Source organism: Euphorbia lathyris, chromosome 9 (assembly GCF_963576675.1).
Source record: "Euphorbia lathyris chromosome 9, ddEupLath1.1, whole genome shotgun sequence".
Taxonomy (NCBI): Eukaryota; Viridiplantae; Streptophyta; class Magnoliopsida; order Malpighiales; family Euphorbiaceae; genus Euphorbia; species Euphorbia lathyris.
Genome location: NC_088918.1, coordinates 52,339,995 through 52,361,058, shown reverse-complemented (window position 1 = coordinate 52,361,058; position 21,064 = coordinate 52,339,995). Strand labels below are relative to the sequence as shown.

At 34.1% G+C, this 21,064-nt stretch overlaps 2 protein-coding genes across 2 annotated transcripts; both read right to left on the bottom strand.

Moving 5' to 3' along the window:
• Nucleotides 1–476: 476 nt before the first annotated feature.
• On the bottom strand, nt 477–4,884 carry LOC136205986 (protein ENDOPLASMIC RETICULUM-ARRESTED PEN3). The gene is made up of 2 exons (XM_065996868.1): nt 4,435–4,884; nt 477–2,189 (listed from the first exon to the last, which is right to left on the bottom strand). The coding sequence occupies exon 2, from the start codon at nt 2,089–2,091 to the stop codon at nt 682–684; it is 1,410 nt and encodes a 469-aa protein (XP_065852940.1). The 5' UTR covers nt 2,092–2,189; nt 4,435–4,884; the 3' UTR covers nt 477–681.
• A 5,702-nt stretch (nt 4,885–10,586) lies between these two features.
• On the bottom strand, nt 10,587–16,442 carry LOC136206447 (26S proteasome non-ATPase regulatory subunit 7 homolog A-like). The gene is made up of 10 exons (XM_065997503.1): nt 16,163–16,442; nt 15,708–15,800; nt 15,525–15,606; nt 14,720–14,816; nt 14,472–14,547; nt 14,277–14,335; nt 14,014–14,136; nt 11,231–11,288; nt 11,042–11,127; nt 10,587–10,965 (listed from the first exon to the last, which is right to left on the bottom strand). The coding sequence occupies exons 1-10, from the start codon at nt 16,347–16,349 to the stop codon at nt 10,894–10,896; spliced, it is 933 nt and encodes a 310-aa protein (XP_065853575.1). The 5' UTR covers nt 16,350–16,442; the 3' UTR covers nt 10,587–10,893.
• Between the last annotated feature and the right edge of the window lie 4,622 nt (nt 16,443–21,064).

Genomic DNA, 21,064 nt, shown 5'->3' with positions numbered 1-21,064 from the left:
ATGAATTGAATATTCTTTTTATTGAGTTATGTTTGTAGCTTAAAAAGGTTTCCAAAGCATCATCTCATATTGTGCATAAGACTTTTAAAAATGTCTTCAAATGGAACTATATGTTAGGTTTGATGATAACTTTCGCAACTATTATATTTTTCTAAATTTTTAACATGATATATTCTTAGATAATTGTTTAAATTATGTTATGTTATTATATTTTTTTTTATTCTTCTTATTAATTTTATTCTAAGTGTAAATTATATCTTTCAAATATCCGAAGCAACGCGAGAGAATTAAAACTGATCAGTGGAAAATATTTTACAGTTGTATTTGTGATTGGAAACAAACAAAAGAAAGCACAGATCAACATAGAAATCATCACAACCAATCCAAGAACCATAAAAAGAAAGGAAAGTGGCACTCATCCTTTCAAAAGAGTGCAATCACCAACTGCAACTGCATCAGCATCAAAATCTCAATAATAATCACTCAACAACGCAACGATTATATACATAATACCGTGTTTGGTAAATCCTCAAAACACAAGCATGAAGTGCATATATAATATAACCCTAAACCAAATAATGGGAAGTGTACTCTAGGATTTTATCACTATTTAGTGTAGTATTGAATTTTACACACAACAGTTATTAGAATGAAAGATTCATAAACAATCTCAGCTGTGTGTCACAAAACTGAAATTGCACCTGAAAAACAACTACTTTCCCAAATCTCAACACCCTCAACATTTTCTCTACTAACAAACAATCTATTTCCACCCCCTTCAATTTTCCTAATTATCCCTCTTTCTGAATCCTCCATTTTATCCACAAAATTCCTTCTGTACAATTCTTCCCCCACCAATTCTTCTCTTTCTCCTCCATTTTCTCTTTCAGCAACCTTCGACCACACTTCCAGAGACCCTTCTCTCCCCACAAATACCTGTCCTTTATAGCAGTGTATCACATACTCCATTGCACCACCACTGAATCTCAAGCTAGGGTCTTTATCTCTCATGTAAACCCACGGATCATCCCCTAAATTACGCAAATCCGCCATTGCCAAATCCCCCGACTTCGAACAGATTTTGAATATAATCGAATTTTCCATGTCTACATCCACATCAGCAAACGAATCACCAAATCTGCTACTCCGCCCTGAACCTGGCTCATTCGTCTCCCAAACCACACTTCCCCCAGCCCTCGGGTCCCATATTCTGATATACCCTGAATAACCAAAAGCCCCACCACTCACCCCTGTTCCAATTATTACTCCTGTATCCGGTAGCCAACTCAGCTTTCCGGTGGCCATATTCTTTGCTGAGCTCCCAGGTTGTCTTGCTATCTCCGAGACGACTTGGAGAGTTGATTTATCTATCGATAATATACAATTCTCCCTGTGTTGGCACTCGAAAGAAGAAAAAACATAATCCGGTGAGTCGGCAATTGAAGTCACCCGTGCTTTATAGATTCTCGGATCAGTCGGGTCAGTCCAATGAGTTGACCCGAGGTGGCGAGTACTGCAGAAATCATAGAAATGGAGCCCAGCAGCCGAATTGGATCCAATTGCTGCAATGTTTGGTGACACGCGACTCATTGAGGTGATTTCATCGACGTGGGTACGGATAGTGCAGGAGTGGCTCAGGTTCCAATCATAAGCTGAAAGTTGACCACCGTGTGCGATCCAGACTGAGCCATCACCAGCTGCAGCAGTAAAGGAGGAAGCTACACCATCGGAGGCAGGGTGAATGGTGGAGACGAGGGAAGCATCAATGCCGGAAAGAGGAGGGGGAGACATGGCAGATCGAAGCTGCGATTCGATGCCATAGTAGAGAGCTTCATCGGCGAGCTCTTGCTTGGAGAAGCGGTGAGCGGTAGACGGGATTCGATCAGAGCGAAGCAGAGAGAGGAGAACAGAGAAAATCTCAGGATCACGATCAATGAAAATTGGATCTGGACTGGGATGGATGGAAAGAGCGGCCAAGAGAGAGTCTGGACCGCCAGATTGTAGAGTGGATATGGTAGTCTCGAAGAGCTTGCCTCCGACATTAAGCTTGATGCGGTGGCTGGCATTAGAATAAGGAATTTGTAGGTCCATCAATGGAAATTGGACCAGTTATCTTCTGTAGGAGTGGCAGAGGCAGATAAGGTAACTTTAGCCTTTTACCTTTCAGCAAATGCAATCATCAAACTCACCTGGAAAGATAAAAAGAAAAATCTTCTAATTATACTTATGAAACAACCTCGTGTTAAACAGCAGATAGTAAGAAAAATAACAACTTTTGATAAATCAAGCAACTGTCACCCACAGATAATTCCACGATACAACAAAAAGAAGAAGAAAAAAAAGAGAGAAAAACACACATTTGCCAGCCTATATATCTGAGTAGCTCCTTTTACTGATTATTGTATTTTTTTTTTCCACATTCATTTACCAAAGCTTCTCTAATTATCATTGCAAATTTCTGTACTCCCTTCACTTCACCTGTTGATATCGACATCCTTGCTTAAAAGCAGTAAACTGTAAAAAAGTTCATGTCCATAGTTTTGCAACTTAGCAACCTTTTAAGCAGAATCAAACTCAATACTTGCGTGCACGTGCACATTCACAACTGTTTTTGTGCATGCACATATATAAACATAAGCAATTTCCCACAAAAGCGACTGAAAGATGATTGCAATTATTGGTGGAATCACAAATGAAGTGACTTGAGATGACAAAGTAACCAAATTTTGCGAAGAACAGAAATGTTTGACCACATTATTTTCCAACACCTAAACAAAACAAACTCTATCAAAAGCAACAATTACCTATGGCCAAAACGTTCAGCCATATCCGTGATAATAGATGTATCAATGCCATGGGCTCCTTAGAAATAGAAGACTATAATCAGATATAGGCATTGGAACTGGAATGATGGTATGATAGACTCCTCTAAATAATTGTAGTACAGATGATAAGAGCCACATAAATAAAACAACTAATGAAGTAAATAAGTACTTTCCCCAACACAGTAATAGTCTACTGCAAAAAAAAAGGGGAAAAAATTCAAGAATTATAAGATACCTCACTTCAAAATAGAAAGAGAGCACATCAACAAAAAACTACAACTGGTTGTGCGGAATTTCTATGGATTTAAAAGTTTTATTTACTTATAGAGAAGACTTTAGACATACACGTCTTCCATTTTGATTTTTTCTTTTAGAGGGCGAGCCTTGGCGCAACGGTAAACGTTGTTTTCGTGTGACCAAGAGGTCACGGGTTCGAGTCTTAGGAGCGGCTTCTTGCCAAATAAATTGGTAAGGGAAGGCTTGCCCCAGTACACCCTTGTGGTGGGACCCCTCCCCGACCCTCACTCAGCGGGGACGCGTAGTGCGACTGGGCCGCCCTTTTAACTTATTTATTAACAGACTACAAGGAAATTTATCACGTTAAGACTTTTTCTATCAAATGGGGTGGAAAATTTCTTCAGAGAATGTCAGTTTTAGCTTGTTTTTAAGACAAATAGCATCTCAATGCCTCATGAGTCATGATCAGTTCTTACAACATCATCTCCTACAGTAGAGGACTCTTATGTCCATATTGCCATATCATAGAGTCGGAGAAATACCCCAAATTTCTCTACCCTAGGGCCAAATTTCCTTGCCTTGAACCAAATATTACTTCTTCTCAATAAGAAAGCTTTAAGGATTTTTCTACCCTAGGGCCTTATTTAATGCAATAATGATTCACTAAGAAAGAATTAAAATGTGATCATAAGGCATCCTCCTACAACTGAAACAACAAAACTAATAAAAAAAGCAATGAATGCAAAATTAAATAAAGGATCAACATCAAGCGTACTAAACCCCAACAGAACTTGAGTTACATGCATATCTCCAAATGTATCAACTTCAATTTTTTAAGTCAATTTAGTGCCTCACCTCAACTATTAGAATTGCACCAAGAAACAATGAGTCAAGTCTAGACTACAAACTCAGTTACAAACAATGAACTGGTGGTAGAGTAGATTATAAAGAATTTGAAGGCTTGCTGACTCAACTGAAAGCAGCAACAAACCAGTTATCCCAAAACAAACACCTCACCACTTCCCCACTCTGAACCCTGTCCTAATTCCGACACTGCAAAACCCTTAAACTCAAAGAAATTACATTGAACGAATTATTCTAGGTAGGTAATGCTGCCAAATCAGCCCTCAATTACTCTGTAGGAGCTCCCAGTCTTTCCAAGTAAGACTATCAAAATTTACAACAGGGCATAATCATATATTTGAGAACAAAAAAAGAAGCCAATTTGGGTTGTAAAGCAAATCCCCCATCAGATAGCATAAATAGAAGTCCAATCATCAATCTAAGAATGTAATTTCACTATCAACCATAATTGCGAAGATTTAATTAGCAAAAGAATGACAAACGAAAAGAAGAAGCATATAAAACTAACCTGGGGCAAAGGTTGCAGAGATAATGTTCCATATGATGGAAAATTCGGAACTTGTATATAACTGTGTTCAGCGAAATCTCCAAAGAAAGGCAAAACAACAACATCAATAATTGAAATCCAATCCAATACCAGAATTCAACAAGTTGGACAATTCCGGCCGACCAGAGAAGGCTTCAATTCCGGCGCTGCCTTGCCGGCGCGCATCTGATTCGCAGACGACCGACGGGATGGGTGATGTAGGAAGATGTCGTGTGCAGTTTTTGAGTAGTGTTGTCGAGGAAGCACAAATCTCAAAACTGCCTCAAAATCCTTCTTTGGCGTCTGCAGCGTTGACCCGTTAGTTCAACCGGATCTATCCTAAGGGGTACGCACCTCAGGTCAGGTTGACTATTTTCTAAACAAAGGCTTACTTTTCTTTGCCTTCAAAATGGAATTGAGCATTCTCCTTATTACTTGAAGGAATTTGACTCCAAAATTAAATTTCTAATCAAACGCATTAGGTTTTTTTCTGTTACTACTTTTACAAAATTTGCCCCCAAGTGTTCAGATTTACACTAAGCTATGAAATAGTATATTTTTATCTTTAATATTTCCAAACAATATTTATTTTACTTGATAAAAATTTGAACATGATGGTTCCACAGTTATTTCATGTTTGTAATATCATATATTTTCAAAAGTTATTTGTAATTGTAATTGTACTTATTTCATAATAAATATTTTAGATAGTTGTCTGTGATTAATTTATATGTGACACATTCAATTATTGGCATTTTGGTACATCGTTTGTAACTATACTTAATTGTAGGTATTTTGGTAGATTGTTTGTAATTGTATTAATGTTTTTTTTGTGATTAATTGGTGTTTAAAAAGTCCAATGTGATAATTAAATAACATGTCAAATAATGAAACCAGATTGATCAAATTTTCTATTAGGGATAAAATTGATCTTTCTTGGAAGTGTTAGGTATAAAATTATACTATTTTATACGTTAGGTATAAATATATGCTCAATCCCTATTTTATAAGAGCGGATACTATCTAATTTCGAAAAATTCTGACCTAAATTTTTCACATATAGAGATGTTTTTTACCTCTAACCGTGAGGATTCAAGAATCCATACTTCAAGGATTGATTTTAGCCCTACAGCTTTATGGAGTAAAACTTCGTCGCTTTAGTGTATTGAAAGCTAAAAATTTAAAATGTACAGTTTAAAAGTAGATATATTTACTTTTTTTTATAAACTTAATGTTAATTTTCTAAAATTATCTTTTTATTTTTAATTATAAATTTTTTATAATTTTTGTAAATTAAAATTTAATTCAAAAAGTAAGTTTTTTTAGTTTCAAAAGTGAAAAAAAAAATTTAGAAGACAAATGAGTTCAAATGGGTCAAGAAGAAGTCAATTTAAGGTAAATAATAACAATAATATAGTTATTTAAAAACAAAATTCAAAGAAACAAAAGCTTTCTAATAAAAAGAGTTTTATAGAATTTGAATTTACGAGCTCAACATACATTTTAAATAAGCTCAATCATTTCAAGATATTAAAATGATATTATAGATACATTATGAACAAATATTAGAGGAGACTACCAGGGATGACATCATCCTTATTCAGGGTGGAGCCAACAGTCTGGGCTAGCTCAGACCATATAATCGAGACTTAAAAGCATCTTTAATGGTTAGAAGGAGCGACATGCTTACAATATCAAAGAATTCTAACAGATTGCCCAACCATTAAAAAGAAAAATATGAAGTAGCTAATTGAAGTTGGTCCCCCAATTTAGGCGAGATAAACGAGAAAAAAAAAATCAATTTACATTACCCTCCTTGAGCGTGGGCGAGACGCACAAAAGAGAGTAGAAACCTTGATATATTTATTTATCATAATTTTTTTAACAACCTGATATGGTTTACTCTATTAGCAAAATCAAGACAAATGGTTTACTCTATTAGCAAAATCACCTTATGTTGCGTGTTCGAAAAATAACCTTATGGTTTACTCTATTAGCAAAATCAAGACAAATGGTCTAACATCGCAAAATTACTGATATGGCGGGATAATTTTATAAAAAAAATTGACTTTTTTTACTAAAGTTCACGATGTTTAAAGGTTTCTAATCCATCTAATCAACTATTAACAATAAATCTGTTTTCATTCGCTGCATCAAAAAGTTATAAAAATAAAGAAAGATAATGATTCGTTAGAGGCTTAACGCCCTTCGTATAGACTTTTTTTTTTTTTTTTTGTAGAAAAGGAAAAGAAAAACGAATAACAACAAACTACCCAGGAATTAGCCTAGGGAAGCTAACCCCAATCCTATCTTCTAAGAGAAGATGAGAGATGAAACTAGGGGAAACAGGAAGGGTAGTAACGCCTAACGTCCTTTCATGGCCCGCCGCCGCCAAGCGATCAGCAACACGATTCTGCTCTCTAAAAATGTGTCTGAACTCTACGAACTCAAAGGAGGAGCAAAGCCTTATAATAGCTTTGATGAGGTTGCGACTGTTAAGACCCATAGAATGATTCTCAGAAATCATTTTGATTGCTTCCAAATTATCAGACTCCACAGAGAGCCTTTTAACACCCAGCCTTTTAGCAAGATTGATTCCAGTAAGAATAGCCCAGAGCTCCGCAGAAAAGGAAGAACCCAACCCTAAATTCTGGGAGAACCCAGAAAGCCAGACGCCCCCTACATCTCTAAGCACACCTCCAGCCGCAATCTTACCGTTACTGAGGCAGGAACCATCAGTATTCAGCTTCACAACCCCCTCTCTTGACCTGCTCCATCCCACGAGATGGACATCACAACACTGAGAGGCTCTGGCAAGGGACTCTCCTTTGAAACTATCGATAAGTAAACTTCATTTGGATGGGAAATATATATTTTTTTAACTATTATCATTAGAAAAAATATCTAATTTAAATAAGAAATTAATCCTCTAATTCAAATAAAAAAATATACAATCTATCAAAAAAAAAAAAAAAAAAACAATATAGAAGCCCTGTATTTTGAAGAGCTTGTTATCATCATCTTCATTTCATTAAATTTGTTTAAAGTAATTCCCCAGTTTCACCTCTTACTTCTCTTTTCATTTTTCATCTTAACTCTCTAATTTCACATATTTTCACACTAAATAATCTAAGAGACCACATCAACATATACAAAAGGTTAGTTTTATTAGAAAATTTAATCATTAATAGCAAATATTTTATACTATAAAAAGTGTGTAGACGTTGAAAATTTGACATGGACATATAATTCACTCGTAACAGAAATGGAACTAGTTAGGTTTAAATGAGTTATTAGATTAACTCATGTTTTTTCTATAAGCATGTTAATAATTAACCTTAAAAATACATAACTTAATTAGTGAATTAAAAAATCTATCTCACAAAAGAGAAAAGGCTTTCTCCCTCTCCTCTCTTTGTATCCCTCTCTACCTCCCTCAGTCACAATCTCTCGTTCTTAGTTCGTGGATCATCGTCTCTTCTTTTGGTGTGTCTCAGTATAGTTGATTAGTGACCAGTGATACACAATCAAAGTTCGTTCTTCCGTACTTCAAGGAGTAACTCATGAATCCATTTATCTATTCGGATTAATTATGTTTTAATCCCCACATCATATAGTCTTTAGGTTGCGTTTTCTGTCTACTTGATCTGTTCTAATGAGTAAAACAAATTTTCAGATGTATGTTAATAATTAGAAAAATTATTTTTTATTATTTTCAATACATTAAAATATTTTTTTCAAGTCTCATTTTGGTGTAAAACGACATTAAGATTGCATTTAGCGAATATAAATTTCGATTTAGGTTTTCTTTGGTACTGTTGAGAACATGTAGCACTTTCACTTAAGGGTCTGTGATGCGCAAACACTTGCCTCTATTCGTCGTGTGGGCAAACGGACCATACCAAGGAGACTCGACTCCCTAAAAGCATTAGGTCGGCCAAATTTCGAAACAATTCGAAGTTAGGAAGGTGGCGTGCGACACCCATGCGTCGCACCACGTGCCACACGTGGGGCGCATGGGTGTCTTCTGAATGGCCCTCATCTGCCATTTTTTGCCAGACCCCTAAACTACAACTTTTCTGATTTTTTAGTGTATTATATTTAATTTATTAGTAAAAAAATATTTATTTTTTGTTCATGTAATATTCTAAAAATCATTTTAGAATTACAAAAAAAATGTTTTTAATTACATAGAAAATATGAATTTTTTATTAAATTCTAGAAAATCAAAAATCAATGTTGGATGTTTTTGAATTGATTGAATTGCATTTTAGTTAATTTTTATTATTTGTATTTGTATGGTTAACCTTTTATTGCTTCTAAACCTCATAGATGTGATTATAACTCTCAAAATTTTCCGTTTCTTTCCATCGGTTGGTGAAGTTAAATGACTTAAAGATGAAAATTAAGAATTGTAAGTTTGATGGAAGGGTCATGTGAAATAATGTGGAGGGAATTGTGCTGCACACGACTGCAGAAATTGATGCAGTATTGCATCTGGGTTGGTGGTCTAGCTCTAAGGTAGGACTCGAACTCTCATCTTCAACAAGTTGATTGAGTCCATGTCATCCTCGAGGGTGAGGAACATGCTAACTGTGAGTTGGATTAAAAGTGGCAAGGATTACGGAAAACAATTAGGATTTTCTTAGAATGGTTAAGCGAGTTTCCAGTAACATCTCATATTTTCCGTTTTGATATAAGACTTAGTTCCGGGAAATGAATGAGTGCATCATGGTATGCCAAAGAGTGAAATTGTTACCACATGGTGGGTAATATAAGGTTTTATAACCTATTCTGGTCAAAATTAAAATTGTTTAGGATGAATTTAAAATTGAACTTGTGGTACTGTTTTATTGTTTTTCTGAGTTTTTGGAAATTAAAAAAAAAACGAAGTTTTGAGACATTATTCTGTTTCATTAATTGTTATTGGAGGTTGATTTTTATTAAATGTTTATGAATGTTTTATAATTGGTTTACTATTTTCATGATTAAAATTCATTAATAATCAATTATATAATCGTTAATACTAATTATGAATAGAATTAATTAGAATCATATAATGAATCCAAAGTCAACTGAATTATTTTAATAAAAAATTTGTATTTGTTAAGAGATGATTTATATCCAATAATCTATACTGTATATTAAATCTGTAGAAATAGTGATGATGCGTCATCTCTTTATACTAATGACGATGATGTGTCATTTCCTTTCCAAGTATCTTAATTCTTTGAATGCGTCTGCTTTTTTTTTTCCACATTGATTTCCTAAACTCCTTCTCCTTAAAGTCAAATTATATATCCTTTAATTGTTTCATCTCAACTCAACCTTCTTCCTCAACTCAACTCAACTAAATGTATTTTCTATTTCTCAAACTACATTTACGGTTTTTCTTTTCTACGGTTTGTTAAATGGTTTCTAACCCACTTTTACACATATTTTGTTACTTGCTCTCATCTATTCTCATTGTTCTCCTTGTATTGATTCTCCTCTTCTCCATTCAGATAACTGGATGTCTTCTTCCATCTGAAAATATAGAACTCTAGAAAAGAGTTTTGTTCCACACTCTCTTTGTACATCTTTGTTGCCTCAAATTGCAATTTCCCTTACTTTTTGGGAGAAAATTAGTCTTGGAAGGACGTTGTTCTTCATCCAGTGGAAGTTGCGCTGTTACTGTGAGTTTTGATTTTATTTTGTTCAACTTTTTTGAATTGGGTATCGAAACTTCTCTTCTTTTTTTTTGAAGGATGAGTTTTACTGGATCTGCGTTTCAATGTAATTTTAAAGATTTTGTTATCCTTTTCAAACTTTTTTTTATCTATCTTTTCAAACTTTTTTTTTATCTAAGACATCCGGATGAAATTCATTAGTGGCAGGTATCTTTCCTTTAGATGTCAGTTTCGATTTTCTAATTTCATTCTGATCGTAGATGATTTAGTAGTATATCTCATTCTTAGTTTGGGGATCATCATCTCTCCTTTCAGTATATCTCGGTGTAATTGATTCGTGACTGGTGATACACAATCAATGTTGTTTCTTCCGATGCAATCAATATAAAAGAATTCCGCACTTTAGAAGTAACCCGTGAACCTGTTTATGTATTCAGATTAATTATGATTTAAATAATCCCCATAGAAGGTATAAAATGTTGAATTAAATTAAAATGCAGCACAATATCTCAAATTGTAAACGTAGTTAATAAAAAAAAAAACATCTGCTCATAAAAGTTTCTATTCAAGCACCTAAAGAAAATGTGCATCAAATAGTTGTTGAAAACTACATTTTACTACTGCCATTTGACAAATCAAGATCATTAGCCATCTTAAACTAAGCTATTAAGAAGGCACAACAAAACGCTTGAGAAAAAGCCTTAAATGTAGCACAACAAAACGGTCCTCTCTCCCTAGAAGCTCAAGCTTACTCATCTGAAAGGGTAAAAAATCAGCTTCCGTTAACGGCTGGGATTGTTGCTGGTTTTGCATCCTCAGCTTTCTCATGTTCTTTGTTCAGCATCTGAGAAACAAGTTTCGCAAGTCAATTAAATGTTTCGAGCAGTCCAACTAATTTCATGGAAGAGGGAGGCTATTACCTTATTATTAATCAAGTTGTGGAGTGCAATGACGCTTCGGATGAGAGAGGACAGATATATCACCAACATCATGTCATTTGTTTTTACTGCAAGGGAATGGAGATGAAATGGATCAAACACTTAAACAAGCATATAGTGTATATGTCCCCAAAAAAAAAACAAGCATATTTAGTATTATTGACTTGTTACCAGCAAAAGCCTTGATCAGCTCTGTCACATTAAGATTCGGCAGTAGGTTGAACACATCCTGCAGAAGAGATATTAATAAATAAATAAATAGAAATATTACACGTTTGATAAAGCTGAACCATGGATCAATTACTCATTTCATGAATATCATCACTGTGTACAATGAATTAATTTGTAGTGTTTGAATTACAATCCAATCCAAGCCAACCCATTAAAACAAGTCACCTATAGGCTGGTTGATAAAACCAATCCAACCCATCAAATAGTCAATTGGAATGAATTGGGTTGGGTTGGTTTTTTATTCAAATATTTCTATGTTAGAGTTAACTCGGTGATTTTCTAGATGTTTTAAATGCAAGACATGTTGCTATTCAATTAATTTGAGCAGCTTGCAAGTTAGCACATGCTGAATTTGTGTGATTCCGTTAGGTGATGCACTTCCAATTAGGGGTGTCAATGGGCAGGATTCCCCAAAACTCGTGGGGATCCGAAACGATGGGGACGGGGAACCCCGAAATATTTGGGGATTTGGATAGGGGCGGGGGCATTTTAGCCTGAAGCCAAAACGGGAATGGCGGCGGGGGTACTATCCTCAAACCATGGGATCCCCACACCGTCCACGTCTAAATTCTCGTCGAGATTCCAAAAAAATCCCCATTATTAGTTATATATATATATATATATATATGTACATAACAAAATGTAATCTACTTCAGTTTCAGTATGTATTTCCTATTTTTTATTGAACAAATTTGAAATAAAAAGAATGGAATGTAAACTTCTATTAATTAACTTTGGCATTTAACTTGTGATAATCATTTCGTCGGTGTAAGTTAATTTCCAGTATGTATTTCCTATTTTTATTGGTCAAATTTCAAATTGCAAGAATGAAAAGTAAACTTTTATTACTTGGCTTTGAATTTTAAATTGTGATAATATTTGTTCATTGTTGGGTTGTATAAGCTATTTGTAACTCTATTTTTCAATGATAGCATTGAAGCGGATGAAGAATCAACCTTCGAGTTCAGTATGTTCATGCCGGGGAGTTGTTGGTTAGAATTTGGGGAGGGGCGTTCCCTGTTGCCTGTGGGCACCAGCGTGAGGCGGGGATGTGGGAGAAAAAATCTTCAAAACCTTTAATGGGGATTCTCCGAATCCATACCGCAAGTGTTGGGGGCGGAATGCATCCATGTCCCCACCCCGCACCTACTTCCAACCTCATCCCTACACTTGTCCCGCATGTCAGCTAGGGCACATAAATCGGTCCTTTCTGAAAGAAACAAAACAAAACAAAAAAAAAAAAAAAAGCTTTTTCATTTTTACTGTTTTTTCTGTTTTTCACTTCTTTTTTTGACTTTCCATTTTTTGTGTTTTTTCCGTTTTTCACGTTTTTTAAAATTTTCTTTTTTTCTTAATTTAATATGTGAAGTATAATAATATTTTATAATAAAATTATTTTTAAACTGAGAATGAAGAAAAAAAAAAGAATAAATGCAAATATTTGAATTAAAAACCAATCCAATCAATAAATCCTACCCAACCCACGGATAAATCATTAGAATAAAAATATATGAGTTGGATTGGGTTGTTATATTTAATGCATTGGTTAATTTTTTTGTACATTCCTAATCAGCAGACACTTTTTGATTCAGTGGTATGCTTTACAAGTTTTTCACTAACAGAACAAATTAAAAGGAAGAAGCAGAAAGGAAGACAAAAACTGGCAATGTTTTGTTGTGTTGTATTGGATTATACACCAAGGATGCACATTGATTACATATCAGGTTCATAGCAATGTTGCACGGAAACTCTTCTTCAATGGTGTTTCCGCGTTTCGTGTCCGTTTCCATTTCTTTTCCGTTTCCTAGCTAAATTTTCTTAGAAATAACATTTCCCGGTGTCCGTTTCCATTTCAGTTTGCATTTCCGTTTCTGTAGAAACACAGGTTCATTGTCTTCTTATTTATCTATTCGCATTTCTAACCTTTTTTTTAAAAAAAAAATTGCGCAATGCGCTTACATTAAAGAGAAAGAAAAATCTCCACCAGACCCGGATGTGATTCGAACCCATGACCTCCCAAGGCATAGGTAAGCTCTCAACCACTAGGCTAAGAGCTTCACCACATTCGCATTTCTAACCTTAACACCTGGATTAATTAGCTTATTCTTATCTTCATGTCAGATATATGCCTGTGATATCTTCATTCTAATTGAGTTTGAGGACATAGAAAATCATATTCTATATTGTTCTCAACATGATACAAGAGTTTGTTAGACCAAAAAATTCTGAGTTCAACTTTTGAACACTCCCGTCTATTAATAAAAAATTCAGAATAAGATAACTTGAGCCTCTACTTGTCCCCACATCAAACCTAATTGGCATCCCCGAACAGAGATATATTCTTTCAAAATATAATTATTCTTATAGTCTTCACTGGAAATTTTGAGCTTTTAATTTTGAGGGGAGAGGGGAGAGGGAAGAGGATAAAAAACTAGGCAAAATAGAAAGAAAGGTTAGTTTCTTAACTATAACTTAATATTTGATTAAATTAAAATGCAATTAAAAGCTCTTTCGCGAGAAGTTAGCAAAAAATGGTATAAAACTGGTTATTTATATGAACCAAGTGGGCTGGATAAAGTTAATTAGGATTATATTGTAATAGGTAACCATTTAAAATATCCTGCCAGGCCATAATCACCCATTTGCCACTGCCAGATGAAAGTATATGGTACAAAAACTGCTCCAAGTACATAATCAACTATTCATATTAATAAGAAGAATACCTGTAAATGGTAAAGTATCTCATGATTTAACGGAAGCTTTCCGTCAATGACAAGATCAAGGTAACCTCGTATTTCTTTTAGTCGTGCATCCAAACCCTTCAAGGCTGTAAGTTTACCGGTAACCTGAGATGAGAAAAGCTAATTATAAACCATCACTCTCTTTTAGGAAAATAATGTTTTGACATCCATAAACTCAAATAAAGAATATTTTAAAATAATGAAGAAAGCTCAATAGTTGAACGAAAATTTGTGAGAGAACAAACCTCAGTTGCAAGTGTGCTAATGGTTGTGTCCTTCACATCCCTTAACAAGTGTTCAACTCCTATTAATGGAAACATAAAATAAATACGAATAGTTAACTTGCCTCCTCTTCAAAGCTTTAACGGATGCAGAAAAAGAATGGAAATAGAAAAGCAGACATCCTGACAGGATAACTTGGTTTTCACATTGTTCCATACCGATTTCCTCAACCTCATGAGCAGCAATTTCTGACAGCACATGAACAAAAACCTTCTGGCTCTTTTGAGTAGCATTCTGATATCAGAAAAAGTAACATGTGAGGGAAAAGAGTAGCATCTCACGAAATGGTAGTAAAGATATTCAATTTTATTAATCTTTCCTGGATATCAAAATCTACTACATTAGGTATATCTTAAATTAACCACCGCTGAGCTGACTTAGATGAGAAAACATAATTTCTTCTAACCTCTTTAACCTCTTCAACATCATAGTAGGCCTTGGTAGGTATTCCCAGCTCCTTCGGCTGAACATCAATAATCACCAGAACAGGATTTTGGACATAGCTATATATCACCACAAATCACTTGATAAATATAGTACACTTCAAAAGAATGCACCAATCTAAGTAAAATCCCTGTGAAGCTTATACAAAGTTGAAGCACAAAAAAAAGCCAAGCTATGAACCTAGGAAGCACCGACACGGGTACTCATTACAGGTGGGGATGTGGCAAACGACAATTTTACGGGTATATGTATATATATATAATTCATAAGTCATTATAAACCATAAATAACATCCATAATAAGTCATTAATTCATCAAAAAGAAACATTTAATACTTCAAAACTATTTAAACTACCAAAACAGGGGCAGATGCTATATTATTTTCTTTAGATTTTCATTTCTTTTTCGTTATTAAGGTTTAACCATTCTTTTTAGTAAATTATTAAAAAAAACCTATATTCTACTTATTAACTCAGAAGTCGTGTCCCCAAAGCGTCCCCATATTTGAAAAAGAAAAAAAGAGGGGACACTTATTTTGGACTGTTGCCCGTCTGTTCCCGGAGTGTCGGAGTCCGACACTCTGTACGTAAATAGTAAACTTGAATAGATATGGACATAATTACTAGAAGTGTCAGTGCTTCCTAGCTATGAACATAAATGATAGTAAACTTGAATAGAAAAGGAAGTAGCAAAAGCGAACTACAACAAATCACCATTAAGCATAACAATTTGCAAAAACAACCAAGAAAATAAGGACATGTTCTTACTTGTGGAATAATTGGTGAATATCTAGATCGTTCTCCCGTAGCTTTGGGCCTGTGCTATACCAACCTACTACATGCTCCTTGGCTGAAATAATTACCACAACTCCATTATAGAACCAAGGAAACAAATTGACATGACAAAAACATAAAATTATCACTGGTCAAATAAAAAGAAACAAGAATTACCATTTATTCTTTTGAACATCGAAAACATAGATTCATGGTAGTTGTGGTCAAGAAACCATATACTTGAGTCCTTATCATCTTCTTCAAAGGGCACTGCATAAGAAATGCTAGTATTAAAAATCAGCAATGACTTCCACTAGGTTCAAAAAATGGCCATTAATTATCAGACGGATTTCTATAAGAAATTTGACAAGGTCTGTTCCTTCAACTCATTTCCAAGATACAAAAAAAAAATGTGGAGTAATTAAACAAACCAAAATGCCAAACTCATACTATAAAACAAGATTAATGGTGTAAACCTCAACCCTCTAACCTCCATAAGACCTAAATTTCGAAATTCCCTAGCAGTGAAAAAATAAATAAACTCAAGATAGAAAATTTAGATCTAAAACCAAAATCAGTAAAAATGGAAGAGCTAAAGAACTTTTGAAAAAAGAGTATATAACAAAAACGACCTGCATAACTGTTGGTGACATCAACGGTGCCTTTAAAAGAACTACCAAGTAAGACCCCAATAACTCGTTTGCGAGTGTCCTTGGCGACTCTATTATAGTTATCGACGATGCTCAGTAGAACCAGCGGGTGAACTATTACTTTCTCTATCGGCCTCGCCTGTATTTGCTGTGTCTTGATCACATCCATTCCGGCTTTTCTTCCTCCAAATGACGATCGCTCTGTTTTCTCGCTTACTGTTTTTGCTTCCTTCCGAGCTCTTTTCTTTTGTTTCTGCTACTTGGGTCGGCCGACCCGGACGATGAATTGGTGGATACGTCGGGTTAGTTTGTGAATTACAACTTTACCCCAAGCCTTTTTTTTTTAAATAAAACACTTTCTTAATTATTAGAACGAGAACAACATTGAGGTGGGCATACCCACACACCACGAACCGACTGAAAATTGACCATCTTAGCTATAAAAGATAAGCGGCCGAATTCGTTGAACGTTTTATATAAGAGACTGTGCAATTACCCAACTCTTTTAAGATATTAACACAAGACAAAATGACCTCAAAACCAAACTGTTTACATATTTCTGATATGCGTTCTGAGTTAACCATTGTCTCTATAAGAAACACTAATATGGGCATGTGGACCTGCAGCAAATCTTTTAGAAAACTAATTGTCTGTGGGTTACCCAGCTCACGACAGTTCTACCTTATGAGACTCATAACCCCAGGCGGGCATGGACTCCAAGACCCGCCCTATATCTGTTTAGGATATCAGATTCTACTTTCATACTGACATTCTCCATGCGTGGCCATTTTAGATCGTGAATAAGTCTGTCTTTAATAGAGGGATTCTGACTCTCCTTATTGTTTGTACTGTCAATTCGGGAAGGGCCACCACTTGTTGGCATATTCTTACTCCTAAACGCTCTGGATTTAGACTAATCCCCTGCAGGAACTTCATTAACGTTTGAACTGTCTAAATTATCCTCATCAACTGTCTCCAATGGATTCCTCAGCCTCCAAGTCCGATTCAGTGATGGTGTCTCTCTTCACAGGCTTCCATATTGATGTTAGTATATTCTTCATACTTTCAAGGTATACAAATTTAGATGTTAGAAACTGACCAGTGGCAAAATAGAAACCTTGATTCGTATGATTAACAACATGTTCTTCTCCTAAAATCACCCATTGTTCCTCATCGTTTTCTAAATATAATCGGGAATAGGCATCCATTAATCTCTTTTTTTTTTCATTGAAAATCAGATCGAACCCCTAGCTTGTAAGGTAAGTATCATAGAAATATACTTAGGTTAAAAGTTTTTCAAGAGTAGAGAAGACGACAAACGCTCCAACATGAAGGACTGAGAGCTATAAGTTATTTAAACAGAAAAAATGTTTAAGAAAAGAAAAAGATGAACAAACAAAAGAAGCAAAGATAAAATCTTCAAGAAGCAAAGAAAAAAGGCAATGGAGTAGAGAAAGAAAGATGAAGAAGAAATAATGAACTGGATGAATGACAGAAGGAGACTCTCATCGGAATTAGCTTAATTTAGATAATTATTTATTTATTTATTTATTTTGCTTAAAACACTACCCTAAGCCTTTTGTTTGGAAGTTTGAAGGTTAATGCCTGTGAGACTTAAAGGGTAATAGAATGGAAAGGGAAGTGATGGAAATATAGGTTAAAATTTAATTTTGTTTGGGAGTTGCTGGAATATAAATGAAAGTTAAAATGTTAGTTTTCATTAAAAAGTCTATGTTACTCACAACTCTCATTTTACAAATTAAGATATAAGAGTTAATGGAGGTAAAATGTTAACTCTCATTAGGCTTGTTCATGGATTGGGTCAGGCCTACCCGGGTTTTATTTATCACTACTTTGTCCAAACTCAGCCCAACCCGCACTATATTTACATCAGATTCGGGTCAGGCTGGACCAGACTAAAAAAACTAATTCGCAAACCCGTCCGACCATCTACCTAATGTATTTATATTAAAAAATAAATTAAAACATAAATTTAATTGTCATTATAAATAATAATAATTATAACTGTAACTAAATAATGGTTTGGAAGGAGAACTACTACAGTGGACCGGGTACAATGGATCAGGGGCGCAGCCAGTCCAGGGTTCGGGGGATCAGCGCCCTCCCGGCCACTGGCTCCGCCTTTGAATACTGATCGATTTGTCCCCTATAGTCCCCCCTAAAATTAGTATATATTGACTCTATGTAGTATTATTTCAATGTAGACCTGTTCAAAAGCCATTGACCCGTCCAACCCATCCAGGCCCGCTCTTCAAAGACCGGGCTTGGACATATATATTTTGTAATAGGCCCAACCAAATCCAAACCCGCTTATGCCTGAATATAGAGTGAGTTGGGCTTGTGATTTATCTTGAAATCCAACCCCAGCCTGGTCCGGCCAATTTTTAATAATAATCTTAGTTTAATAAATTTTATAGTTTACTAAACTTTATATTCAAATTTTAAAAAAAAAACTTTATATTTCAAAAATAAATTTTTTAAGTTTCTTAAATATAAAATATTCAACATTTTCAAATATAAAACAAAATTATGAAACTTTAATTGTACCATTTGAATTGACTTACCATTTATAGTTTATAGAAAAGGAACAGTACCATTTAATATATTGATAATTTGTTTGATGTTGGTTTATTAGCAGAATAAGAAAATAATTCTAACTTTATCCATTTTATTTTTTTTATAGATTCAAAAACATTGTGGGTGGACTCGACTGGGCTTGGGATTTGTATTTTTAGCTCAAGCCCAGCCCGATCCGAGCCCGTACTTTGAAAGTTTCGGGCTAAGTTGAATCTGGGCAAATGATATTATTATTCAGCCCGACTAAAACCGGCCCGAGCCCAGTCCAGCTCAACCCATGAACAAATCTATTTCAATATATAAAGGTAGATGAGATGGTTAAGGATACATGCTTCTATTTAAGAGGTCATATATTCAACTCTCTCCAACTTTATTTTCTTTTAAAAAGTTTTTATTTATTTTAACTTTACTTTTCAATAATTATAAAAACATGTTACCATTATTAATTAATTTAAATAGACTCTTTATTTTGATAACACTTTTGAATTAATTTTATTATGTTTTTATTTATTTCTATTAGTTCAATGCTAGTTTCTAAAAAATGATAAGATTTTTATAGTTTTAACGCGTTGGAGGCTAAATTTTTTTTGCCCAACCCTAACGGGCTGGACTTTGAAAATATATCCTCAACCGCACGGTTTAAATTAGCCCCCCAAGTCTAGATTCCTAGTTTCGTCACTGGAATGGACCCAACTAATGAAAAGAAAGAAACATGCTACCTCATTTAGAGATGATTGATGTGGGAAAAAATTGCATAATTGTCATGTTTCTATTAGAAATATCCAATAGATCAGGACCATAGTAGAATTTCTCGTTTGGAAGAATAAGAAAAAGTAGTTTATACCATTTTCTTCAACATATTAATACACTGATATATTGAAATAATACAAAGAGACTAATGCAGATATACATACAAATCAGAATAATTTAAATGCACAAAGAGAGGTACGAATGAAATGAGAATAAAAATTTAAAATTAATATTTCAAATACAAAATAAAATGCACATATACATCTTCCGCATTTAATTTATTTATTTTTTTGCAACTGAGTGATCAATTAATTATATTTTACGCAAGTTCAGATAGCTAACTGATCATTTTATGCAAATTGATGGGGGCTATTGGGATATTTTAAAAGTTCAAGGGTCAATCAAGCTTTTTGGATAAGTTCAGGGGGCAAATGATGTATTACGCCTTTTTTTTAACATTGTTAGGGCCTGTTTGTTTTACCTACTGTTTGCTGTTGTTGTTTGCTGTTACGGTTTGCTGTTGGAAAAAGTTGTTTTTCCAAAAAGCAGAGATTTTCTGCTTTTGTAAAATAGGATTTTACCCCAAAATGGGATTCTAAATGAGAATTTATCCCTATTAGGAGCCGGTTAAATATTTTGCTCACTGTAGAGCTTGTTTAATCGGGCTCGAAATCGGAAGACAAACTTCCAGTTTCAAATTGTAAAGAAACCGGAAGTTTGTCTTTCCGGTTTCTATTTATTATTTTTTTTATTTTTTTAATAATAAAAAATAGAATATTTTAAAAACTTTTGAATTGTTCATCTTCGCTTTTCAAAAACATTTAATAAAAAATTTTAAAAAAATCCCTCTATTTTTTTAAAATTTTTAATTTAACTTCAATCTCTAACTATTTATTTTTAAATTCATTAATTAAACATTTCCTTGCCAAATTAACTAGTAGTAAATATCTAATTCAGTCAAAAATGTTTATTCTTTTAAATGTGAGTTTGAAATTATATTTTTAACATTTTAAATTACGGTTTTTACAGTTCTTTTATAATTTCAAACGTCACTAAAAATTTACGGTTCAAAATGACAGTTAAACCATTTCGAACTGTAATTTAAACTGTTCGAAGTGACATTTAAATTTGGCCAACATTTAATTGCCACTTCGAACAGTTTGAAATGGTTTAACTGTTCGAACCGTAACTTTTCGGTGACGTTTGAAATTATAAACTTAACTGTAACGTTACGGTTCGAAGTGACAATATAAATTACAGTTTTTACAGTTTCTTTATAATTACAGTTTGAAATATGGTTTTTGCACTTCGAACATTTAACTGTCACTTCGAACAGTTTAAATTACAGTTTGAAATGGTTTAACTATTATTTAACTGTCACTCTAACCATAACTTTTCGGTGACGTTTGAAATTATAAAGAAACTATAAAAACGGTAATTTAAACTGTCAAAAATATAATTTTTAACTCACATTTAAAAGAATAAACATTTTTTACCTATCTAATTTGTCAAGGAAATGTTTAATTAATAAATTTA

Coding starts and splice junctions, on each gene's coding strand:
- LOC136205986 (XM_065996868.1), bottom strand. CDS start 2,091: ATGGACCTACAAATTCCTTATTCTAATGCCAGCCACCGCATCAAGCTT.
- LOC136206447 (XM_065997503.1), bottom strand. CDS start 16,349: ATGGATGTGATCAAGACACAGCAAATACAGGCGAGGCCGATAGAGAAA. Junction 15,801..16,162: donor TGTCACCAACAGTTATGCAG/GTCGTTTTTGTT, acceptor TTTCTTATGCAG/TGCCCTTTGAAGAAGATGAT. Junction 14,548..14,719: donor ATGTTGAAGAGGTTAAAGAG/GTTAGAAGAAAT, acceptor TTCTGATATCAG/AATGCTACTCAAAAGAGCCA.